The 26,791-nt window shown below is 47.9% G+C and overlaps 1 protein-coding gene across 3 annotated transcripts in view; it reads right to left on the minus strand.

The window, feature by feature from the left end:
• Positions 1–26,791, minus strand: part of SYTL3 (synaptotagmin like 3) — an 84,396-nt gene that overhangs the window by 11,655 nt on the left and 45,950 nt on the right. For 2 of the 3 annotated variants that reach the window (XM_012759632.3, XM_012759630.3), the window contains exons 7-12: positions 26,493–26,544; positions 25,395–25,464; positions 22,626–22,704; positions 19,120–19,244; positions 13,087–13,218; positions 2,141–2,319 (exon numbers count right to left, since the gene is read on the minus strand). In XM_012759632.3, coding sequence (XP_012615086.2) covers positions 2,141–2,319; positions 13,087–13,218; positions 19,120–19,244; positions 22,626–22,704; positions 25,395–25,464; positions 26,493–26,544 — 637 coding nt within the window. The remainder of the gene's footprint in view (positions 1–2,140; positions 2,320–13,086; positions 13,219–19,119; positions 19,245–22,625; positions 22,705–25,394; positions 25,465–26,492; positions 26,545–26,791) is intronic. The other variant, XM_076002825.1, reaches the window with a different exon arrangement.

The following is a 26,791-nucleotide window of genomic DNA, read 5'->3' on the forward strand; positions in this document are numbered from 1 at the left end:
TGGATTTCTTTTCCCACGGTCGCTCACTAGCTGGTAATTAAAACAGCGTGCTCGAAGTTTTCCATGTAGAAAAAAGAAAGGCAAAAATGAGGTCCATGCCTAAACCATACATGCAGAAAATCAACTCCGGGACCTAAGTGTGAAAACACTCTATTAGAGGAAACAGAGAAGGATGTATTTATAACCTTTGGGTGGCACAGGAATTCTTCCATAGACAAAAAGCAGAGATTTTTAAAGGAAAAGCCTGATAAATTTGATAGCAAATTCTCTGCAAGAAAAGTCATCATAAGCAAGTTAGAAAACAAGTAATGGGCCGGGCGCGGTGGCTCACGCCTGTAATCCTGGCACTCTGGGAGGCTGAGGCGGGCGCCAGAAAAAAAAAAAAAATAAACCACAAACAAGTAATGGCTGGGAGAAGATATGTACAATACATATAATTAACCAATAAAGAATTTTTTTTTTTTTTTTTTTTGAGACAGAGTCTCGCTTTGTTGTCCAGGCTAGAGTGAGTGCCATGGCGTCAGCCTAGCTCACAGCAACCTCAAACTCCTGGGCTCAAGCAATCCTCCTGCCTCAGCCTCCCGAGTAGCTGGGACTACAGGCATGCGCCACCATGCCCGGCTAATTTTTTGTATATATATATCAGTTGGCCAATTAATTTCTTTCTATTTATAGTAGAGACGGGGTCTCGCTCTTGCTCAGGCTGGTTTTGAACTCCTGACCTTGAGCAATCCGCCCGCCTCGGCCTCCCAAGAGCTAGGATTACAGGCGTGAGCCACAGCGCCCGGCCTTGAATTTTTAAAAATCTATTTCAAATAGGTTTCACAAAAAACTCTCAGCTGGGCAGTGTCTTATGCTTGTAATCTCAGCACGTTGGGAGGCTGAAAAGAGAGGGCCGCTTAAGCCCAGGGGTTCGAGGCTGCAGGGAGCTATGATCACACCATTGCACTCCAGCCTGGGTGACAGAGAGAAACCTTGTCTCTAAAAAAAATAAATGAATAAAATTAGAAAGTAAAATAAGTAAAAATAAAAACTCTTATAAATAAATAAGATAATGATAAACAATCCAATACAAAAACAGGCAAAAGATATGAACAGAAAGTTCGCAGAAGGGGAAACTTAACTGGCCAATGCATACAGAAAAAGTTGCTCATCTTTGTTAGTAATCAGGGAAATGCAATTAAAATAATGGTGAGACACCACTGCATATCTCTCAGTTGCAAAAAACTTTTAATATGTTTATGGATTGTGTGGGGCAAGATTTTAATTTTGTTTTTCCTGTATGAAAACTCAAATTTCCCAACATCATTTATGGAAGTCCATCTTTTACCGACTGGTTTGTAATAGACTGAATGTTCATGTCTCCCCGAAAATCATATGTTGACGCCTAAACCACAACAGCTGGTATTAGGAGAGGCGATTCCATATGAAGGTGGAGCCCTTGTTAACAACCTTGGTGCCCTCCTAAAGGGGGCCCAGAGAGGCCGGGCACGGTGGCTCATGTCTGTAATCCTAGCACTCTGGGAGGCCGAGGTGGGCAGATCGCTGAAGGTCAGGAGCTCGAAACCAGCCTGAGCAAGAGCGAGCCCCCGTCTCTACTAAAAATAGAAAGAAATTAATTAGTCAACTAAAAATATATAGAAAAATTTAGCCAGGCATGGTGGCGCATGCCTGTAGTCCCAGCTACTCAGGAGGCTGAGACAGGAGGATCGCTTGAGCCCAGGAGTTTGAGGTTGCTGTGAGCTAGGCTGACACCATGGCACTCACTCTAGCCAGGGCAACAGAGTGAGACTCTTGTCTCAACAAAAAAGACAGCAATCTACAAACCAGAAAGAGGGCCCTCACCAGGCACCAAAGCTGCCAGCACCTTGATCTTGGGATTCTCAGAACAAACGAAGACATTCCTTGGTCATATGAGTTTTCATGTATGCTGAAGTTTACAACTGGACTTTGATTCTGCTTTGTTGACTTGATCTTTGTATCATGAACATTTTATTTGAATTACTACAGCTTTGTAATACTTATTGAACTAAATCTTTTCCCTTTTGTTCATTTTTACAATTGTCTTGGTTATTCTTGGACTTTTGCTTTTTCATTTAAATTTTAGAATATGTCAAACTTAAAAAAACCCAAAACTTACGGATTGCACTTTTTCTTCTTCTCCTCTCCATAGGCAAGGTTCTTACAGGCCTTGATGCATATTTCTAAGGAATGGGTTTTGAAGCAATAACCAATAGCAAATTCAATTTCTCCGGTGACATTAGCATTGTCAAAATTGCCCATCTCTGTACAAGTGCTGTTGATGCTAATTAAACTTCCCTAAAATCAAGAAGAACAGATATAATAAATTACTTCAAAGTTAATTCTTTTTTTTTTTTTTTTTTTTGCAGTTCTGGTTTCAAGATAGCAAACAAATCAAAGCTCACAGAGCACACATCCTGCCTCACGTTTAGTTAATAATGCACCAGCTTGTACTTTGCCAGAGCGAGTTGCCACATGTCCCATCCCAAGGAGACAGGGAATCCTCAGAAGATCTGTTTTGACCAGATGTGGTCTTTGCCTGGCAATAAAGGTTACACAATCTTATTCTTTAACACCGAGTTGCTTGGGGTGAAATGACTATCTCCTTATTCTGCAAGATAATTCTCAGGAGGGCAGATGACGTCCGTGGCAGGACAGTCGTGCAGACAGTAGCACTGCATGAGCTAAGGACCTGTGGTTGGGACAGACCTGGATTCAAACGCAGGTTCTGCTGCTCACGAGCTGTGTCAGAGTCTAACTGGAAAAAAATATGCTGATCCCATAGGGTTATGGCGAGAAATAAATGGCACAAGGTGTGTGAAGTGTGCAGTCAGAGGTCACACTAAGTTACATTAAATTTTTCTGGGCACCTAACATAAAAAACGAAGCTACCATCACACATGAGGGCATCGCAAGCTTATATGATGCAGGTAAGAAACACAGAATGCCTGTGCCTACGAGACACAATAAACCACCTTACCACTCCCAATGTGCTTAAATCTCTGCCGCCATTTGCATGCAGCCAGTCTCAGTGCTGACTTGATGGGAACAGAGGAACCTAACTGATTTCTACTTCTAATTTCCAACTAACTCCTCCACACTGCAAACATCCTATAAAGAAACTAAGAAAGCCTGGGGGCAGAGAGAAGAAGCACTAGGGAGAGAAAGAAAAACCCATACCAACAACACTCCAAAGGGTCTGAAACCTGAATTAACGAACGCCAAGAACACAACCAGCTTCATCACACCCAGTCACTGGCTCTGTAAAATGTCATCCGTCAACACCACTCAGCTGTTAAAATATAAAACAATCTAAAATTTTTACACACCAGAAAAGGCACAGCATAGTAAGACAGCGTGAAGAAGTGAGCTATAAAAACTGAGGACAGGAGAGAATGGGAGGCAGAGCTTGGCAGGAGGCGTGAGCTGCCTGGGAGAAGAACCAGGTAGATGAACGGAAGTGCTAGAAAATTCTGATAACTAAAATGGCCTTCATCGTGGGACTTTTCTTCAGGCTATGCCATACTAAATTGTATTATACCAACTTTTCTGCCAAGAACAATTAGAAAGTTGAATCAAACCATCAAATGAATTGTTTTAAGACACTGGATGGCTACCCAAGACAGCCAGAACATAAGGATCCAAGATGGTACAGAGAACAGAAGCACACTGACTCAAGCCTGACATCCTGAGCTACTCTCCCCCTTGAGGCATCTGTCCGGAGGTGAGCAACGCAGGGCTGGAAGGCTGAGAAGTCGATTTAAGTGAAATAGCTAAGAGACCCAGAAGCTGAGCAAAGTGTTTAACAGTCTGACAGGGCTGGGAGACAAAACTTAGCATTCTAGGCTAGCAAGTCATGCAGAATTTGAGCTAAGTTCCCAGAGGAAAGAGAAATTCACCAAAGAGAGAGACACAAGATGCCGCTTCTCCCTCAGGGTGTTTGTTGAATTGCAAGCTGTGGCGGAGAGCCTGAGAAGCTTAAGAATGCCTTCAGAAGTTTCAACATGCTAGGGAGAAAAAAAACTGGAGTTTGGGCCCACCACAGAGAAGGGGCTTGGTAAACATCTAGACTTTCTAGGCTGGGACCCTTCAAAGGCTTTCTTACTAGGAAGAAGAGGCAACTGGAAATAGACCAGTTCTCAAAAGCCAAAACCAAGCTTTCATTGAGCTCAACCCCAGACTGGATAAAGACTATTTGACTCAGCTCTGACTGTCTGCTGAAAGCACAAGTGAGTTCTCTATGAAGGAAGATAACATATTTTTTGAGTTTCAAGTTTTTCATATATCATGTCCAGCATTCAATAAAAAATTGCCATGTATACCAGGATTAAAAATTAACCAACTGTCCCAGTTTTCTCAGGACTAAGGAATTTTCTTGGATGTAAGACTTGAAATGCTAAAACCAGGGGAGTCCTGGGTGAACCAGGGTGGTTGGTCATCCTAAGTTCCTACGATCCAGGAGTAAGTGACCAAAACCAGAGGGGGAAAAAAACCCCACAATACAAGTAGACCCACAGATGATCCAAATAATGGCATTACAAGACATGAACTATAAAATAACTGTGATTAATGTATCAAGAAAATATAGGACAACAAGAAAGAATTTCTCCAGAGAACTAGAATCTATAGTAAAGAATCAATTATAAATTAAGGCCTAAAAACTAAGGTAACTGAAATTAAGAACTCTATAAATTAATTTAACATAAGATCAGACATAGCTGAGAGAAGAAGCACTGGTAGAAGAGAGGATTGGTAAACTGGAAAATGAGTTAATAGAAAGCATCTAGAGTGGAGCACAGAGAAAAAGATGAATAGAAAATAAAGAGTGTAAGAGACATATAATGAAAAATTATAATGTAAGTTTGGAGTCTCACCTAGAGAAAAAAATGGGGTAGAAGGTATATTTGAAAACATAATGGCTAAGAATTTTTCAAGACTAACAAGAGGTGATAAATCACAGTTTAAAGAGGAAAAATATTTTTTAAAAATAAAACTGTACACACCAGTACCTCATAATAAAGTTGCTGAAAAATCAAAGACAAATTCTTAAAGGCAGAACTAAAAGGATCTATTACCTTTGATCAAGGAAACAATAAGATTTAGCCAGTTGACTTCCAAACAGAAATGGTAGAAGCCAGAAGACTTCATTAATCCAAAAAGAGTCATGAAAAGGAGTGGAGCAGAGAAACACAGAGCAGAAGGAAAAGAGACCACAAACAGAAAAAATAGGAAACAAGAAGATAAGATAGATTTAAACCAAAATATATTAGTAATTACAGTAGAACAGACCACATGCTACGACTGAGTTTAAAAATATCTGACTAGGCCAAGCACAGTGGCTCACGCCTGTAATCCTAGCACTCTGGGAGGTCAAGGTGGGTGGATCACTCAAGATCAGGAGTTCGAAGCCAGCCTGAGCAAGAGCAAAACCACGTCTCCACTGAAAATAGAAAGAAATTAATTGGCCAACTAAAAATATATAGAAAAAATTAGCTGGGCATGGTGGCACATGCCTGTAGCCTCAGCTACTCGGGAGGCTGGGGCAGGAGGATCACTTGGGCCCAGGAGTTTGAGGTTGCTGTGAGCTAGGCTGACGCCACAGCACTCTAGCCCGGGCAGAGTGAGACTCTGTCTCAAAAATAAATAAATATCTGACTATATGCTATTTAGAGGAGACGCAGCTGAAATGCACATGTACAGAAAGGCAGCAAGTAGAGGAAGTTTCCTTTGGAATTTGAGAGGGAACAAGCCAGACTGGGTTGGTTAACACGTGAGTGGGAGCAGAAAACACAGGAATGCCAAGCGCAGACGACTCTGACAAGGTTAGCTCGGGAAGAGAGAAATGGTAGCTGGAGGGGGTGAAAAGTTGAGTGAGGATGTTTTATTTCAATTTGTTTTTTTGTTTTTTGTTGTTGTTGTTTTTTAGATAGTCTCACTTTGTTGCCCAGGCTAGAGTGAGTGCCGTGGCATCAGCCTAGCTCACAGCAACCTCAGACTCCTGGACTCAAGCGATCCTACTGCCTCAGCCTCCCGAGTAGCTGGGACTACAGGCATGCGCCACCACGCCCGGCTAATTTTTTCTATATATATTAGTTGGCCAATTAATTTCTTTCTACTTATAGTAGAGATGGGGGTCTTGCTCTTGCTCAGGCTGGTTTCGAACTCCTGACCTCAAGCAATCCTCCCACCTCAGCCTCCCAGAGTGCTAGGATTACAGGCGTGAGCCACCGCGTCCGGCCTGTTTTGTTTTATTGAGAGAGACTTGAATGTGTTTAAAGCCAGCGGGAAGGATCCAGGCGAGCAGAGGCTGAGTCTATGAAGGAGACGAGGACTACGTAATGGAGCAAGGCGCACAGACGCAGGGCTGGGGGCATCCAAAGCATCACTGGGGAATCGGCATCTCCCACAGTGGGCGGGGAAAGGACAGTGGGTTGGGGGCAAGGGCAGGCAGGTTAATTTTGGCATCAGGAGGCTTAGAAAATTCCAACCCGATTCTTTTCTTTTCTCTCTTGGTACATACAGCAGGGAGGGAGGGAGGTTTGTTGAGAGGGAGGAGGAAGAGTGAGTTTGAGAAGACTGTTGGAGGTGTGGAGTAGGTGTGGGAGCAGAGAACTGAGCTCACCAGATGAGCTTGGCAGTGCGGGGTGTGCTTGGAGCAGGTGACGCGACAGGGCAGACCTCAGCCCTGGGACGTGCGTGTGAGCGCGCTGGGCTGGGTCTTCCCTGCTGGGTGCCTGCCCCCGGGGCACGGCTGTTCAGGTGCCCGTGTGAAGGTGCACCAGGTTGGCGCCCGGAGTCATAAAGCACCGGGGAGCACTGCTCTTACTCACCCTTCACTCTCTAAGTAGATGAGCAAAGGTCAAGGCAGGTTGAGACACACCCAAAACTGCACTGCGAATCAGAAGTAGAGCTGGAAGTGGACCTGGATCCTAATTCACTGGGCCATAATTTACGGCGCTGTCTCTGAGTAGCAACTGCTGTGCCTGCTCAGCAGGGAGGGGCAGGATCCACCCTCAGATGCTTAGCGCCCAGCAGAGCTGGTCCTCCCGTCACCTGCGTCCCTCAGAGATGCCTCAGCGCGGGGCTCCTGCCTCCGCTCTCCCGAGAGCCAGAACAGAGCCCTTGAGCAGGTTCCAACTCTAAGTCAAGCAAAAGGTTCTGGCCCAGAAGAGCAACCAGGAACCGGGCTGGACTTTCATGAAAGCCATCGGCGCTGTTTGGGCTTGAAAGGAAAGTCGGTCCGGGCAAAAGCAAAGGAGAACCACCCGGGTAGGCAGGGCACCTTCTTGCCAGTGAGTTCCTCTGAAGGTCACAGACGTACCTACGGCCACTGCAAAGCCCCATGCCCTTTACTGGACAATGGCAGAAAACTGGGAGTCAAACAAAACCACAGCTATTTTAAAGAACAAAAAATCCTGATCATCTAGAACACACTGAGAATATGACAGCGGAGTAGTCAAAGCAATGGGCAGCGGCTCCGGGCAGGTTTCAGCCCCTGGCCCCGACATCAAGTGTCTGTGTGGTCTGGAGCAAGTTTCTTACTCTCTGCAGCCTCAGTTTCCTCGTCTGTAAGGGATCTATTTCACAGAGTCACGATGAAGCTCAGCTAGTTCATGCACGTAAAAAGATTTAGAACCATGCCTCATGCACAGTGTTTCTTCACCTTTTGAAAATGCCACAAAATGTGCCTCCCTTTGTAAGCTGAGCAAATAATTTCCTTTGTTTTTCCTTTTTTGTCTTTTTTGCTGTGATATGTATAATATATAAAAGAGTTTATATAATGCATAGGTATAAAAATATTTACAAAATTAGCATTCATGTGGTCACCCCTCAGTGTAAGAAAAATAATTTCACTCTCATTCCTGTCCCTGAGTAAACGATGTTTCAAAATTGTCTGCTAATCATCCTTGCTTTTGATGGCTTTATTATTATTATTATTTATTTTAGAGATGGGGCCTCACTCTGTCTCCCAGGCTGGAGTGCAGTGGTGTGATCATAGCTCACTGTAACCTCCAAATTTGGGCTCAAGTGATCCTCCTGCCTCAGCCTCCCAAAGTGCTGGGACTACAGGCATGAGCCACCACACCCAGCCAAGTTTTATTACGTATATATATCTCCCACAAACAATATACTGGTTAGTTTTGCCTGATTTTGGATTTTATACAATTAGAATCATGCTGTGTGCATATTCTTTGCAACTCTGCAAACTTACTTTCTCTTGGCATTTTGATTGTCAATGTTTCAAAATTAAAACAATTATAAATAATGCTACCCTGGACATTAACATATGCACATTTTGGGCAACATTCATGATAATTTTTAAAGAATATTTCCTGCAACTGAAATTACTGGATTAAAGAGAACATATATTAGTACTTCACAAAGGCTTTTTGGTATATATTGCTAATTGCCCTCCAGAAAAGGCAAACAATTTCTGTTCGCCCCAGCAGTTGGTAAGAATGCCTGCTGCACCATATCCTTGCCGACACTGAGCTGTCTTATTTTTTAAATTTACTAAAGTGGTCCCAAAATAGCAACTCGCTTTAATTCTGCACTGGTCTGAGTATTTGGGAGGTTGAGCGATTCTCCCTATTTATTGTCTGTTTGCGTTAATACTCTTGTAATAAGTGGACATTTAATAAGGTTTTTTCTAGTCCCAGTTCCTTGCTTCTCAGAGACTGTAAACATCTCTCAGAAGGGTAGGCTACATCTTTGGGCGAGAATCGATAATCAGTTATTTGTTTGGCGGGAGTTTAATTTCCTCAAGTACACACTGCTTTGGTCTAAAGGGAACGGGTTCCAATTAAATGCATAATGATTCCATCTCATGATCATAAACTTTAAGGGCACAAATCAGAGGAAACTGCAGAACAAGGGACACGAACAGAGAGTCCCGCTGCTTCTGCAGTAAGACATACAGGAACCCTCCTAAGAAGCAAAGAAAACTAAGACAGACTCACTCCTCCCGCCTCGCCCTGACTCAGTCCCGGCCCCTAACTGCTCCTCAACGTTTACCAGGTGTGCCTCAGCCCCAAGCGAGTGACGCTGGACCCGGTGGCGTGGGGCAGGAAAACCTCTCAGTTTAAGAGTTCAACCAACCCTGCGGGATAGTACCAAAAGCCTGGCTATTGGCTCCCAGGGCCCCTGGGTTAGATCAGAGATCTCTAGTCCCTAGGACCTTGGCAAGTCACTTAATCTCAGGCTCCTCGTTTGGGAGTTGGGATGACAGCATCTTCCATGAAAGACGGTGGCGAGGATGTCTGAGATGTGACGCGCCCACCACAGGCTTTCAGTAAACACCCGTCCGATTAGGGTCAATGGAATCACTCAACAGACGCTTACCAAGGCCATTTGACTGTCGGGCACAGCTCAGGGCACTTGGGAACCACAGTCTAGTGGGGAGGGGGCATAGAAAACACCCAACAGATAAGCCAATTCCAAGCATCTGGAAGGGCATGGGAACACGGATAAACACAGAGCAGGGAAGGGAGACCGGGATGGGGGCATCTCCCTGGGGGGCAGCTTGGAGCAAGGACTTGAAGGGGAGCGAATGTGTGAGCTGGTGCTGTCCGGAGAGGGACCGATGCACTGGGGGAAGGGGGGGGCGGGATGCGTCTGGGGCCCAAGGACCAGCGAGCTGCTCATGGCTGAGTGGAGTGAGCGAGGGGGAGGGGGGGCAGGTCCCACAGGACCCCCGGACCGTCAGGGGTGGATCCTTGCCCACGTATGTGGCTACATGTCAGGTTCTAAAACCACGAAGACATGATTCTGGCCGCTGAAGTAGCTCCGAGTGCAATCTAGGGGGACTCCAGGCAGGTCAGGGAAAACTGCCTCATCGGCTCTCTAGGAAGGTGCAGCCTCAGCTCCCCCTCAGCCTCGACTGACCCCAACACCGGATGAAAACATGAACCTTCTTCCCCGGAAAGTGCGCCGAGGCAAATGCACAGAACATTTTGGACGTCGTTCCAGAGAAGCCGGGAAAAGAGCTCGTACTCCAGGCGCTACTTAATGCACAATAGTGTCCAGACCGATGCTGTCCAACAGAAATGCAATGTCAGCCAAACACATAATTCAAAATTCTCCAGTAGCCACATTAAAAAAAGAAGTGAAATTTTAATGGTATATTTTAATAATCCAATATATATGCAAAACACTAGCATGTCAATATATATCAAAACAAAAATTATTCATGAGATATTTCACCTTTTCATACTAAAGTCTTCAAAATCCAGGGTGTACTTTACACTCACAGAGTATCTCGATTCAGACTAGCCATGCTTTGGGGACTCAGTAGCCACCGGGGACTGATGGCCCCTGCATCGGGCAGCAAAGCCCTAAACTGGGCCAGTCGCGGTGGCTCACGCCTGTAATCCTAGCACTCTGGGAGGCCGAGGCGGGAGGATTGCTCAAGGTCAGGAGTTCAAAACCAGCCTGAGCAAGAGCGAGACCCTGTCTCTACTATAAAATGGAAAGAAATTAATTGGCCAACTAATATATATAGGAAAAAAAAATTAGCCGGGCATGGTGGCGCATGCCTGTAGTCCCAGCTACTCGGGAGGCTGAGGCAGGAGGATCGCTTGAGCCCAGGAGTTTGAGGTTGCTGTGAGCTAGGCTGATGCCACGGCACTCACTCTAGCCTGGGCAACAGAGTGAGACTCTGTCTTTAAAAAAAAAAAAAAAAAAAAAAAAGCCCTAAACTGCTGAGAATCTGTAACAAGTTACTCACTTTACTCAAGGTTTGAAACCGCCAGGGCCCAACTGGTGTTGCTCAAACTTGACTGTGCGTCAGAGCTCCTGGCTTTGTTCTGGTGCAGCCTGCACTCCGTGCGCCTGAGGTTCGTGGTCCTGACAAGCTCCCAGGTGACATCAGTGCTCCGAGGCCAGAGCGGTGGCCTTGATGGAGGCAGGGCCACCCGCGGAAGCTGGTGAAGGGGTGCAGGGGCTCCAGTGGGTTGAGTCTCTTCAACGTATGGTCTGGCCCGCTCCTACCGCGACCTGTGCACGCACCGCAGACCCTCACGCAGATGAGAAGTGCAAAATTTGTCTGAGCCGACACCATTTTACATAAAAAACAGCCAGCCTGAGGCGCGGCCTGGTTACAGGGCCTGCTCTGGACCACAGTCCTTGCCACTGGAGGAGCTAGCATGTGAACAAAAGGCTGGGCCTCCAGAGACGGGCTTCCTTTTTTTTTTTTTTTTTTTTTTAAATAAATTTATGGGGTACAAGTGCAGTCATGTTACATGGCTATTTTGTGTGGTGGTGCAGTCTGGGCTTTTGGTGTACCCCTAGACAAATGGCACACACTATACCCAGCAGGCTGGGTTCTCACACTGCAGTGCACCGTGCAACTCATGCACTCATCGAATTCTCAAGGCAATCCGGTAAAATAAAAAGAACCCTGAAGCCCATTTCCCTGATGAGGACCCTGAAGTCCTCGTGAGTTTTCGTGATTGTCTAAAATCATATAGTAAGTAAAAGAACCATGACTATTGCCATGGTTTGAACGTTTCTGACCCCTCTAAAATTCATGTATTGAAATGTAATTGCTAATGTGGGGCCTTTAGGACGTGGTTAAGTCACGAGAACGGAGCCCTAGTGAATGGAGTGAAGCCCTGTATGAGGGAGGGAGGCTTGGCGCGGCATTTGGCCCTCCCACCCCTCCCGCCAAGCGAGGACCCTTAGATGCAGCCACCTGGGAGGGACAGGCGTTTACCAGACCCAATCTTGCCAGTGCCTTGATCTTGGACTTCACAGCCTCCAGAACCAAGAGAAACACATTCTATTGTTTATAAAGTACCCAGTCCGTGGCATATCATAGCACAAACAGGTAAGACAACTATTAATTCAGGTCTCAAGACCCCTCATCCAGGGCTCCAGCTACCACACCACGTATCACAATCCTAGACATAAAGTAAGCATTCAATTAACGTTTTTAAATAAGTGAATGAATGAAAACACCTGCCTATATACAGAGAATACACTTTAAAACACCACAAAGCAATCTTGGAAATGAGGAACCCAGTGGGAAGACTTTTTACACTGTCCAACTTCAGAACTTACTGCAAAGCTACAGTACTCAAGACGGCAGGGTCTTGGCATGAGGATGAAGAGACAGGCGGAACAGAACAGAGAGCCGAGACAAAGACCCACACGTACCTGGCCATTTGATTTTCAATAAAGACACTGGCGGAAATGATAGCCCTTTTTAAACAAATAGTATTGAATTAACTAAATATCCATATAGAAAAAAAAAAGCCTCAATCTCTACCTTACACCATTCACAAATGATGATAATAATTAGCTGCAGCACAGACCTAAACATAAAAGCTAAAATTTTAAAAGCTTCTAGATAAAAACATAGGAAAGGATATTCATGCCTTGCAGATGGACAAGACACAGAAATAACCATGAAAAAAAGTTTTTTTTTTTTTTTTTGTTTTTTTTTTTGAGACAGAGTCTCGCTTTGTTGCCCAGGCTAGAGTGAGTGCCATGGCGTCAGCCTAGCTCACAGCAACCTCAAACTCCTGGGCTCGAGTGATCCTTCTGCCTCAGCCTCCCGGGTAGCTGGGACTACAGGCATGCGCCACCATGCCCGGCTAATTTTTTTATATATATATCAGTTGGCCAATTAATTTCTTTCTATTTATAGTAGAGACGGGGTCTCGCTCTTGCTCAGGCTGGTTTCGAACTCCTGACCTTGAGCAATCCGCCTGCCTCGGCCTCCCAAGAGCTAGGATTACAGGCGTGAGCCACAGCGCCCGGCCTGAAAAAAAGTTTTTAATTAAACTTTATCAAAATTAAACACACCAAAAAAAAATCAAAAGATTATTTTGTGATTAATTCCTCTCTGTATGTATGATAATGTTCACAACAAGATGTTGTAAGAAAGAAAAAAAAACACCCTCAAAGCATAGCAGGGATTTTCCCAGCTCCTAATCTAAGTAAAACATCACTTCCAAGCTCTATGGTCACATTGCAGTTTATCTCAGGACAACAGCTCATTCCCGCCTCCCTGCATCGTGACAGCCCCGCCCCACACGCCGGGCACACTGGGGTGAGACTCACGTGTCTTGAGCCTCCAGAGAATGCCCAGCCGGGCGTGGGCCTGGCCGAGAGCTGCCCGCACCTCACGACAGGGAGGGTAGCACATCTGGGGTCCTCCTGCTTGAGGGGCTTCAGAACGTCCGCCGCGGTGACCTTCAGGAGAAGGAAAAGCAGAATTAATGTCATAGTCTGCGTCCCAGCTTGGTCCCGTCCGTCACACGTGGGGGCTTCAGCACGCACAGCCCGCACCTACCGCTTGACCATATTCCGACCCCTGGCTGCTGAGCAGGGGGTGAACTCCAGTCTGGATAAAGGCACACGCCCCCGCGGGGCCCGGCCAGTTTTGTCATGGACGGCGATGGGTGGGTTACTTAGGGATTAGTCAAAGTCTTAACGAAGCCCAGATTTTAGCCTTGATGACGATCCCGGCGTTTAACCTCGTGAAATAGAGTAGCGGCCTGATAAGCGGAGCTTTAGCTCTAACATGCCCGTCAGAAGGGAAAAATCAAAATATGTCTCTACATTTTATAAAAATACTTTGCTAACAGTGGACACTTCTATAAGGTATGCAGTTATGCGCTACAGTGACTACCGTATTGGAAAGCAGAGCTGTGCACGTTGCAGAAGGGGCAGCTCAGAGAGCACATGAAGGAAACGACCACCCCCGGTACTCACATCACGCGTGCTCTCAGCCTCCGCGAGGCCGCTCAGCTCCTGCAGGCGCGTGCTGAGCAGCTCTATACTGAACCCCCCACTCTGAGTCCTGGGGGTTGGAGGAGGAGGAGGGGCCAGAGGGAGGAAGAGGAAGAGCCACAATGTCTGCTCTCCAGGGGCTCCCCAGGTAGTAGAAGAGAAACACGCCATTCACGCAGAGGCACCAGCCCAGTCCACGGGGAAGAGGGAGGGAGGGTTTGTTGAGGGTGGGAGCACCCCCCGGGCGATCTTCAGCAGGGCTGTGACCTGAGGGGTGCGGGGGGCTGGCTGGGGACGTCTCAGAGGTGTGGCGCCCCAACTGGAGCAGCCCTCATGATGGCCGAGAAAGCAGCATGTTCCTAGGCCCGCAGAGACCCGAGAGGCCAGGACGCAGAGACTGGGTGACATCTGGAGTGTGCAGGGACGCGTGGGGTGGTCAAGGGGACTCTAAACGTGGGCAGAGAGGCCCTCGCCAAAGCCACAGCAAAGGAGACCAAGGGCTGGGCGAGCCTGCAGCTCTGAAGGGAGGATTTTGAGAAGGAAGCGTGTTCCAAAGGGAGAAAAAAAAGTATGCAGAAAAGCTCAGCTGAAATTAAAGGAATGCAAAATGTAAGACGTTACCCATTAAATTGGCCAATATTAACATTAAAAGTATAAAGTTTAGTTTTATAAGGTGAAAACAGTTCTGGACCCAGCAAGGCTGCCCTCCTTGGAGGGGCACGAGGAAGATCCAGGGCAGCGCGACAGGAACGGAAAGAATAAAATGGAGCTAAATGTTAACATAAAGCCTGCGCCTCCTAGGCGTTTACTGTGGACTGAATTTTGTCCCCCAAATTCCCATGTTGAAGCCCTTACCCCGGTGTGACGATATGCAGAGGTGGGGCCTTTGGGAGGTAATTGGGGCCAGAGGTCCCGAGGTTGGGCCCCTCTTGATAGGAACGAGAGGATCAGTGCCCCTGTAGGAAGTGACATCAGCCAGCCGATCCTAACCCACACCCGTGTCAGGAGGCAGCCGTCTGCAACTCAGGACAAGGCCCCCGTTGGACCCTCCACTCCCTGGCTCCCTGACCTCAGACTTCAGAACGGTGATAAGATAAACGCCAGTTGTTGAAGCCAGCTAGTCTGTGGCACTTTGTTATGGAGCCAGAGATGACTCATACAGTTTTTATTATATGCTTAATTATATTTTTTGAATCGTAACCAAACTGATGGCAGAAAGTTCCAAAGAGGAAGAGAACTATCTCTGCGATAGTAATTGCAGGGCACATCGGATTCATGGCCAGGGAAGGCAGTGCTGCTCAGCACGTCAGGACTCTGGGAAATCTTGAATGAAGCTTAAATACAAACATCAACATGCGAAAATTATCAGAAAAGTCAATACTATTGTGAAGGACATACCTATTTTGATGGACTAAGGAATCTAGCTTGGAACTATGTGTGTGCAACTCTTCCCTGCCACGTCCCAAAGGGCTGGCATGGCGGTGTGAGGGTCGGCGCCTACTCAGGGCGCTGAGATGCGAGCGGCTGCTCACCGATGTTGTTGGCACAGGCATTTTTTTTCCTGCTGTGACTTTTAATGAACTTTGGTAACTATCTAGCTTGTCCAGATTACAGAGAAAAACATTTGCCCTGAATAAGGTCTACTCTGCATAGAATTATTAAGTTTGTTATATGGGGAGGCTGGAGAAATGTTAGTTTTCATTCAGTCAAATTACAGATTCTCTGGAACCAAGCGACATGTGTATTTGGGATTTTTGCTGATGTTAGGAAAGATCATAAGGAAATAAGAGAAGGAAGAACTACTGCTACCACCTCTGAGGCTCCATCTCAGGGCTGTCTTTCAACGTAAGGCCTGACCCAGGTGTAACTTGGCTTGGCCATAGACGTGCTCTGAGCAACGGCAAATTCTAGCTGCAAAGCGGCCTACTGCCCCTGCCCTTGGATCTGAGGACAAAGGGTTAAACAGCAGGAAACAACTACTGCCCCTCTCAACCTTTGGGGTGCAGCCAGCAGGCGGGAAAGAGAAGACAGGAAGGCGGGTGCTGGGTGGAGGCTGCTTCCTTAGATTTCAGGTACCCGTGGGGACAGCTTCCCACGACACAAAGGAGAACAGAATGAGATAAAGTCATCTTCCTCCACCTCTGTCCTCGACCCCTGCACAGGGACAGCCCCTCCTGACAGTGTTTGATGCCTCCTCCCTGTTAGCAGGTGCACGTTTTCATGGCCAATACAGATCGAGCACCCATTCACAGGATGTACAGGGAAACCCCACTGGAACGCATGTGAGCATCTATCTCTGCAGGAGCATTTTCACAACGTGTGGTTCAAACTTAAGGGTCAGCGGAGTGACGTGGAAGAAACCCCAAGCTCTTTCCCCAGGTGACACCCCTGGTCACCACGTGGATTCGAGGAAGTTACCTACTGCACCCGAGGCTCAGGGCAGCCACCTGCAAGCTGAGCACTGACATCCCCGCTTCCAAGAAGGGGTGCCGCATGGCATAACTGTTGGCAAGTTGCCCCAAGTGTCCTGATGAAACCAAATGCGATTTCTGTGAGCTCACCAGCTACGGCATGTGTAACTGCAGTCTGACCAACGTCCTATTTAAAAATATACTCCTTATATTTCAACCCAATAATAATAATCATTATTATTATTTTGAGACAGAGTCTCACTTCTATTGCCCTGGCTGGAGTGCCATGGCATCAGCCTAGCTCACAGCAACCTCAAACTCCTGGGCTCAAGCAATCCTACTGCCTCAGCCTCCCAAGTAGCTGGGGTACAAGCATGCGCCACCATGCCCGGCTAATTTTTTATATATATATACTTTTAGTTAGCCAATTAATTTCTTTCTATTTATAGTAGAGATGGGGTCTCGCTCTTGCTCAGGCTGGTCTCGAACTCCTGACCTTGAGCAGTCTGCTTCAGCCTCTCAGAGTGCTAGGATTACAGGCATGAGGCACAGTGCCCAGCCTCAACCCAATACTTATTTAGCATTTATAGATCATGCCATGATTGCTGAGTACTGCATAAACATTTGGCTAAACTGCTCCTAAAAACGGCCACATCCTCAATTAAGGTGGGGCAGAGAAGGACTGCCAAGAGTCACAGGCATGTCCTGCCAAGAGCATGGCAGTGAAGTGGACACATGCGTCACAGAGCATCTACATGGGTGGGGCTCTGCCTTCGGCCTCCCCCGCAACCTCTCTCCTCTCCCCAACCTCCCTCAGCCCACCAGACACCCCCGGTGGGCGTGGGGGCAGCCTCTGTGCCGAGCATGCACGCAGCAGGGCAGGGTGCGTGCCTAGGATGCACGTCGTGTCATCCAGATGCCACAAGTTGAGCCTGTGGGTGCTTGGGGTCCCCACCTCCCAGCACATCTCATCACCAATGGGAACGCGCCACGCCTCCCTCAGCAGGGTGGCGCGGGTGGTCTCCGGAGCTGGCTCTGCCCAGCCCTTGGTCATCTCTCTGTCCCAGTGTCCTCATCTTTAATGGGGACAGTAATAGTACAGACATCACAGAGTTGTTTTAAGAATTAAAAAGGTGAAATACCTATTTGAGGGCTTTATACCAAGAACAGCGTGGGTACCTGGCTAACCCCTAGTCAATGTTATCACCTGGGTGGCCTCACCTGACCCAGGAGGATCAGAGAGTCACTCGCACTTCCAGAACCCCTTCCTGAACACTTTTTCTGCAGTGGTCCCCATTTGTCCTCCTCACGTGGATACACAAGGTCAGAATTTAGAATCGTACAGACCCGAGTTCTGCTCCCAGCTCTATATTTTATTGTTTAGGTGATGTTGGACAAGTTGGTTAACCTCTCACTAAAACTCAGTTCTTGATCTTTACCACGGGAGTAACGACTTTCTCAGGATTTCTGTAGGAACAGCATGTGACAAAGTGTGTAAAAAATGCTGCCACCATGCCCAGAACATGGTGCTTCATAAATGCGCGCCAACTCTCTCCTTGAGCAGCTTCACTCAGGGGAAAGGAGTTGATTCCGGGACAGCAGTTAGGACGGTGCCTCCGTGGCTGGGAAGCCAGCATGAGCTAACCTTTGTGCTTTAGAATTTCAGAGACTGGCCGGACATGTTTCAGCTCCTCCAGATGCCTCCCTCCTACAGAGCGGTCTGAGGACCAGCAGCATCCTCCTCACCTGGTCCCAGGGCTCGCCCACGCCCGACCTGGATCTACCCATGTGCAACCTGCATTTTAAGCAGAGCCCAAGTGACTCCCACACATCTGCACACTTGAAAGTTGAGAACTGCCTCCAGAGCTCAGCCTCCTCACCAAGCCTGGGTGGGGTTGAACCCCAGCCCACCACTTCCTGGCTCTAGAACCTTGGGCACTTATCTCTCCGAGTTTCAGTTTCCCTAAACGTGAAATGGGGCTACATGCAATATCCACCTGATAGGGAAGTTACCAGAATAAAATGAGACAGCCCAGGTAAAGCTTGGAGAGTCTGGCACATAACAACAAATGCTGGCAATTTAGAAAATATATTTACAGGGCAAATTAGATACTATATTATCTCACTGGATGTTTATAAACACTCTGTGCTATGGGCACAACAGGTGTTCATTGCTGTCATCTTCGGTCTGTCTGGGGACATCTCGAGCGGAGCCCCCGTCCACAGAGAAGGGGTATCCGTCCCATTCTGTTGCCCAGGGCAGTCAGGTCAACCCTGTGAACAACAGTGGGTGGTGCCCGCCAGCCAGGAGGGCAGCTCAGCAAAACTAGAACCCAGGGTTTCTGGTTCTAAAGTCGGCTTTCCCTCATGCCCCATTGCATTTGCTTAAGGTCTGGTTCATCCTGGTGCAAAGCCGGAGTAACTCTTTCCCTAAAAGCCTTTATCGGGCGAGCTCTCTCCTGGGGTTTAGACACCTGGGGAAAGAGTCCCCGTCAAGCTTGAGCTCGACTGTGCAGCATTTACATTTTCAGCAGTTTCAATCAGAGACCTGTGCAGATTTTAACCAAAGATCGTTGGTCTTGAATGGGAGCAGGAAGGCCTCTTAACCCTCCATGAGGGGGCTGGCAGACCCCAAGAATAGCTCAGCAAGCGTCAGCCCTGCAGGATGCTCTTTGCCCTTGGTGTGGCCTTGAAGCCAGCAGGGAGCCCAGGGGCGGCGGTTAGGGCCAAGCCTGCCCTGTTCCTAGTGGCTTTCCAGACCGATCTTGAATTCTGACCTTCCCTTAACCAGGCCTGCCCAAATAGAGGAGCTTGTCATAATGTTTCTCTGACTGCTTAACGTTTTGCTATAAAACAAAAGGAAAAGGAAATCCCCAGAGGAAACGGGCTGGGAAGCTCTGAAGAGACACATGAAGGTGACTGGCGCAGAGGCCTGAGGGGCCCCAGGTACCCTGGTGGTGACGTTGACAGCAGTGTCAGACTGGCTCCGTCTCTCCGTCCGGCCTGCACGCTGCCTGGGGCCCGTGGCCAGAAGATGCTTCTCAGAAGTCATGTCATTCTGGGACTTGGAGAGCTCTAAAAAACAAATACAAGGGATGACGGGGGGAATGCACAGCTTTGCAGAGACTTGTGGGAGCCTCTTCTGGGACACCCGGCAGCCCACGGACAGAGGCCCAAGGTCCCAGGAGGGCAAAGTGCACGGAGGGGACAAAGACAGCACATCCCCCACCAAGCACAGAGGGACCCGGAGGGTGACTCGACACTGTGCTGGACACAGGGCCGGAGAGGACTGGATTCCTTCAAGGACCCCCTGTGGTCCCACTGGCCACACGCCTGGTGGGGCAGAGCCACTGTGGGGAGTGTGGGGGAGGGAGTTAAAAGGAAATCTTCCCCCCAGGCTGCCCTGCTCTCCGGGCCACACACATGCCTGCGCTCACCCAAACGTGGAGTGGCAGCTCCCCCAAACCAGCCGGCTTTTTAGGGCTTCCTTACAAAGATTTTATAATAACCAAATACTATTTCTTGTAACTCTTTGAAGTGAGGTGAAAATAAGACTTGGGGTGTCCTTATAACTATTTTAGTAAGCAAACCCTGAAAAGATGACTTTAAAAAAATTTGCAGTATAGCAGTGGTCTAGAGTAAAGATGAGGAAAGCACGAAGGAAGGAGGCCACACCCAGAAGCGAGAGCGCCACCTTCACGATGGTTTTCCCTCCAAAACCACTTCCTTTCCCGTGTGAGCCTTGCTTCTCTCCAACATGCACCTTACGCCTGTCTCTACCTCGGGGCTGCCCAGCAGAGATTCAGTGCAAGTCATACATGTGGCTTTAAATTTTACAGTAGCCGCACTAAAAAAGTAAAAAGAGAAAGGTAAAATTCTGTATTTAACGTAATATACCCAAAGTATTACTGTGAAAACATGTAATCAATATTAACATTATTCATGAAAGGCTTTACTTTTGTTTGATCCCAGCGTGCATTTACTGCAGCGCACCTCATAGCCGGATCTCAGGGGATCCAGACCCCTGTCCGTGTCCTGCCCCACTCATCGGGACAGTATTGTGAGAGTCCCCGTCCTCTCACTGTCAGTCATCTGCTCACACTGCCCAGGGGCAGGTCTTGGAGCATCTCTGGTGTCCTAGAGGAGAAGAAAATCCAGACACACTCCCCGATCCCCTGGGGGTTCACCCTCCCCCGGGATGCTGGGATCCTCTCCTCTGACAGCCATGCCGCGTCTCAGGCCTGCCCTCCAGGGCCGCGGGGGCATCTTCCCACACCCGGCAGCTCGAAAGGCACTAGCATGTGCCAGGGCCTCAAAGTAGGTGCAGTGAGGCCCCTGCTCAGGTGGCCAAATGCCAGCCTGGGCCGTGCAGGTGTGAGAGGCTCGTTCCTAAGCCCTCGAGAGGTACAGGCCCCCCCCCACTAACTGATCGGTGTCCCCTAAAACCTGTGTCCATTTAGTCCATTTGAAGTTTGCAGACTAGCAGGGAGGAAGCGCTTTCCTAAGCCATTCAGATTCTAACACGCAGGCTTATGTCCCGGTACTCCTGGGGGAGAGGAAAAGGGACAGGGAGAAACACAGGTTGCTCCTGGGCAAGAATCAACGTTCTCAGTCCCTCTTCTCCCTCTCAGGGACTATAACGCTGACAGCGCCTAGAAAGCCACTGACCACAGACAGGGCCGGGACAACTCCTTCCTCCCAACTGTTCTGGCTTTACCCGGCAACGTGGGCAGCAGCAGAGGCCATAATCCTGTGTCACTGCCCAAACCCCAAGGCGCAAGGCCTCCTGCAGCACTCCGGCCATCGCCCCAAGAGTGGGGCCCTTCACAGCCCCTCCCCGCCGGCCCCAGGGGCCCACCTGACCCCCTCCCCGCCAGGGCGCGGCTTCCTCCCCACGCCTCTGCAGGGAAACAGGCAACAAAAATGGTCGAGAGGGACATGCAAACAGCTCAAAACCTAAAGCAGCAGGAATCAGCACCCACAAGACAGACGCCACACGTCCTGTGGCAGGGACGGGGTGAGGGGCGTGTGCAGCCACATGTCCCATCCCAGCGGAACCAGTGGGAGGCACTCAGGAAGGGTCTGAGGCCTGGTGGTGTTCCCAGGAGCCACAAAGCGGGTTTTTTTACCCCTGCCTCTGGGCTGAGGAAGGGTGGGGGGACACAGGTCATGGGGCGTGGGAGAGATGCACCCCACCCAGGGACTAGCTCTAGCCCACCTGGGTACGAAGCTGTGAGTCCGCCGTGGGAGGAGACTCACGGGCAGGCTGCGGGTGGCTGTCCACAGCCGTGGGCTTGGCGGGCACGTGCACCCGTCCGCAGGGCCGGGCCGTCCGGCAGGGCGTGTGGCCCCACAGCCGCTGCCCCTTTGGACTTCGTGGCTGAGGGATGGCAGGGTTGGGGCTAATGCCAAGGCCCTAATGCCACAGCGGCAGTGGTGGGGAGGAACTCACAGAAGCCACGTGGCTTTGGGGAGAGGCTCTGCCTCCAGAGAGACAGGCAGAGAAGGAGAAAAGAGTCACCGCCAGAGCTGACAGGGACAGAACTGGAGACTGTCAGAGCCCCCAGGGTGGAAGCGCTGATTCTTAAACCTCCAGGCGCCAGAGCAAACAGGCCCATGCAATCGATACAGCTGCTCCCTCCCTTCTGAAGGAGAAGGGGACAGGCTGCTGCATGAGACCGTTACCATCTGCTTATCCAAAGAGCTGTGTTTTGACGGATTGTCACCATGACACAGCTGAGACAGGGCTTGTGTGGAATACTGATGACTAAACTCAAATAACAATGAGACCATCTACGTGCAACTACGGAGAAAGGGAGGCTGAATAGAAGCCAAACAGAAACACAGCAACAGAGAACAGACACCTGAGGACCCCTCACAGCCCACGGGGGGACATGAGACAGGGTCTGCTCTCTGGGATTTGCATTGTAAAATAAACAGGGACAAGACTATCTGAGCAGAAAGAACACTGAAAGAGACACGATTCCAAGCAGTGGCAGTTCTGGGTCACCTGCATTTGCAAACTGCAGGATTACTGCTAACCGAGGAAAATAAATTTACCAAGAAGCAAAGGAGAAAGGACGAGCTACCCCACTCGAATGACATGCTGGGCCCCACCTGGCCTGACAGGCCCTGGTCTTACACTCACTGGAATCTCATCTCTGTCCCCTTTGCTGTCCTCAGCAGAGTCCACAGCGTGCCAAGCTCCTTTGACCACGATGCTGAGCTGGGCATGTTTCGGCCGAAGCAGGAGGAAACTGAACCGGCCTCGTGGACTGACGTGGCATCCCCCACCCCGCCCCACCTGGAACCAGAGGCCTGCTCTGCTGGGGAGGGGATGGAGGGCCAGGTGCTGTGGCTGTTCCTGGCACTCGGGGACAGTCTAGCCGAAGTCACAGGCCAGGCCCTCTGGCCCGGGGAGTGGAGGGAAGAACATATCACGAGGCATCCACTTACTTTTCATGTGGGTGGTAACAGACAGAAACAAATTTTCCACGGACTTATTAAATCCTTTAAACTGACCAAGTTCCTGTAACTAAAACAGAGACAGAGGAGAGAGGATGAGAGTTACGCTTGATGTCCCGTGTTGCCTGAGCAGTCTCTAGGCAGCAACCCCAAAACACGGGCAGACGTGTGTCTGCGTGGGCACGTGTGGGTCCACGCGGGCGTGGGCGCTCAAGGTGCATGCGTTGTGCAGGTGAGGAGAGCACAGTCTTCCCAAGAGACAGGCACCCTCTTTACCCAGCGTCCCTCCTCCACACGCTGCCATTCTTATTAAAGGAAGGAGCATCATCAGTGGGTTGTTGACAAGATGACAACTCTCTCTTAGAAACAGGGACTGGCATGTCATTGGCTCAAAGATTGTACTCAAGCAAATTACTGCTTGTTTAATCTCCTTTCTCTTCTGGCCCCACCCCCACTCCACGCAGAAGGGATGCCAACTTGGGCAGAATGCATGTGATAAGGGGGCCAAGGGGGCCAAGGCACAAGGTGACCAGTCTGGAGCCAGGGAGTTCTGCCTCCCAAAGCAGAAGAGAGAAGAAAAAGAGAGAGAGAACAATAGAAAGGATGTCACTTCCCTCTCTAAATCGCATCCATTTACCCACCCATCCACTCATCCATCCAGCCAATAAATATATCTTGAGCACACAGGTGCTAGAATGACTTTGGAGAATTTAAAATCTCAAGGAGAAAGTAGAGCAAGATTTCGAAGGTCACCCTGGAGTCTAAGTTTGACACTGAAAAAGAATGTATGTGTTTTCTCTCTCTTATCATCAGACAATGCATGTTCTCAGGTTTGGGCGAGGACTCTGAAAAACACAATCTTAAAAGCCATAATCCCAAACGTTAAAATCCTGAAAGATCAAAATCCCTAAACTCTAAATTCCTAAAGGCTAAAATCCCCAAAGTTTAAAATCCCTAACGTCTAAGATCCTCAAAATCTCAATCATAGGATAGCTACATCTGTTAGGAGGAACCTTGTTGTCTTTATTTAGAAATTAATTATGGCTTAAAGAGGTGTACATGGCTATATATTTCATCTTTGAATCATTTCCAATACTGGAGGCATAAATGTGTAAAGACTTTTGGAGGGTTCTAATTCATTTTATGCACTTTTTGCAAATCTGACTCCACCAAAGTACATTATCACAACGTTGGCTGTGTGTATACATAGTAAGAATGTAAAAACTTCCTCAATACTCAATAAATGAAGAGGTCTCCTTTTTGTACATCTGCATTTGTGAAAGATAAAATTTCTAGAGGTCTCAGTTCTTTGGGCAACCTCATGTGCAGTGGTGACCCATGGTGGTTTTTGATGACTCTTGTCAAAGACTTAAGTTGTTCATCACAGCGTTTCAGACAACCACCGTTATAAAGCTGGGTGCACACAATCACCAACCATAGCGATGTGCATGCAGACGTCTCCCTTTTTGACCTATTTCTTTATGAATATGGTTCATCTGCTCATAAATTGTGATGCCCAAGTGACTGTCATTAGTATACCTGAGCGTTTATGCTTGCAAAAATATATATAATTAGTTTCATCTTTAATTTTTTTTTGCCTCCTTCCTTCCCTGAAAAAATGTTATTCTTGCCTATTTTATTGTATGCAGTGACCTGTGTTCTGTTCTGTTTTCATGTTTCTCAAACACTTGCCCTTTTAAAAATGTAAATAAATTATCTTTTAAAGAATTTTTAAATTATTTTTTCCAGAATTATATTTTTGGGATTTTGATCTTTCAGGATTATGACATTTGGGATTGTGTCTTTCGGGATTATGATCAGCTCCCGTATTCTCCCATATACGGATATAATTGCTCCAGGAATTATCTAGTAACGGTGAAGAGAATCAAGATTGTAGCTTTCCATGGCACCGTACAGTCTCCAAGTGCTAGCTCAGACATTAGTTTGTTAATATCTCACATGTCATTGGGGGCAAGCCAGAGGAACACAGACAGTCCCCAATTTATGACTTTTTGGCTTTGCAATGGTGTGAAAACAATGCACATTCAGTAGAAACTATACTTCGAATTTTTATTTTTTAACATTTTTATTCTTTATTATTATAAAATATCTCCTTGTGTTAGATGATTTTGCTCACCTGTAAGCTAAAGTAAGTGTTCTGAGCACATTTAAGGCAGGCTGGGCCAAGCTATGATGTTTGGTAGTTTAGGTGTATTAAATGCTTTTTCAACTTACACCATTTTCAACTTATGATGGGTTTATCAGGACGTACGTAACCCCATCCTAAGCCGAGGAGCATCTGTATAATTATTTCCACCTCTCAGGAGGGAAACCCAGACAGCCCCCTACAGCTAATTTCTCTGGACAGAAACGGCGCTGGTCCCCTTTACATTAGAGGCTGCAAACGCGTGACAGGTCCGCTCACTGTCCACGGCACTCCACACTCACACACCTGTCGGTCAACCCATTTCCCAAGACCCCTAGAGACCCTCCGCATGCTCACGGGTGCAGTGCAGAGGTGGGGAAGAGGGCCAACGACAGGCCAAGAGGGAAGAGGAGGCCTTGGGGGCAGGCGGAGGACAGCCCCGATGGTCCCGGGGCCACCGAATGTCAGCAGGAGCCCTGGCCAACCTCACATGGGGCCTCGTTCCCTGCCTTGCTCTGTGACCCGCTCCAGTCAAAGCCAAAGCTCTGTGCCGTGTGAGGTGTCCGGCCACCCCCCGAGCCCCGATTAGGGAAGCCTCCAGGACAGACACTTACCCTGCAGGGGCTGCGGCCACACTGGCTCTCGCTGAGGGGAGGTGGCGTAGGAGGAACCACAGAAATTTTGCTGCCAAGGAAAAATACAAGAACCAGGTTATGAACTATGCAAGTTATTGATTTTACAACATAGATAGGACGTGTCATCATTCTATAATTCAAGTCCTCAAGGTTTTTTGGTGTTTTTTTTTTTAACTGCCTTAACTTTTTAGAAAAAGACCCAGCAGCCCTACTTGGACCTGCTCTTCTGCAGGGGGCATTATTTCCTGATATGTAATGTGGGGGACGAGGGTCATGCCATGTGAAATCTGGAACAGTGTGCTCTGAAACAGCGGGGAGCTCAGAACCGGCTCTGCCCCCTGCCTGCTAGGGCACCCCGGCCCCACAAATGTGCTCCCAGGGCACCAGCAGAAATGCCAAAAATGTTGCGCATGTGAAAATCAACCAGGAGCAGAACTGGAAGTTTGTGCTCAAAGAAGTGGTAAGAAATAGAGGAGAAAAAAATGAAAACGTTCTGAGACTGGAAAATCTCGTTATGGGCCAGTAAAACCCAGCAGGTGGTGGGGAAGCTTTCAGTAATACTCTAATAAATTCAGCACACTCAGGCGTGGGAGTTATGGCCAGCTAAAAACTGCTAGGTTTTTAGAATTTTGTGCAAAGAAGTTACACGTCTCAGGCCATTATTCAATCCCACCAATGTTTATTCCACAAATATCTCTAAGGTACCAGGCACTGGGTAAGGTGTTAGAGATATGAATGATTAGATCAAAGCAAATGCTTACTTTAGGATTTCCTTCAATGTGCAATTAAGGATAATATTTACTTTCCTTATGATGTTTCAGGAAGACTTAAGAAATAAAACAGAATATTTAGTGAGAAAATACTATGTTAGCTAGAAGGCTTTCCATAAGAATCTGGAAACATCTCAGTTTGAATCTTTTCCAGGCACTTTATGATCTTTCTTTTTTTTTTTTTTTTCCACGAGTTACATTCCAAAGCAGTGACATCTGAAAGTCAAGAGAGCTATAAGCTCTTTCAGAACGTCCTCTGTGCCCTGCCCCAAGGGCCCAGGACGGCCTGTCCTTTGTAACAACTCACCTCAGCTTCTGATAAGATTGCAAGAGCTTGGCCCCAACTGTCTCCTGCTTGCCTGGAAGAGATATCCGTAGAGGTCATTTATTAATGAGAATGTAACTTAGGTGATGCCAATACGAAAAGGAATAAATTAAGATTATTTTTCTGGTATCACTTCTTGTGATTAAAAAGTGAGAGACCATTTTGGGGGTGACAGAAATGCTCTATGATATTAGACTGTGGTGATGGTTGTACAAGTTTGTAAATTTACTAAAAATCATTCGATTGCACACTTAAAACAGATGAATTTTTTGTTTATAGAA

This window comes from Microcebus murinus, chromosome 5, assembly GCF_040939455.1.
Source record: "Microcebus murinus isolate Inina chromosome 5, M.murinus_Inina_mat1.0, whole genome shotgun sequence".
Taxonomy (NCBI): Eukaryota; Metazoa; Chordata; class Mammalia; order Primates; family Cheirogaleidae; genus Microcebus; species Microcebus murinus.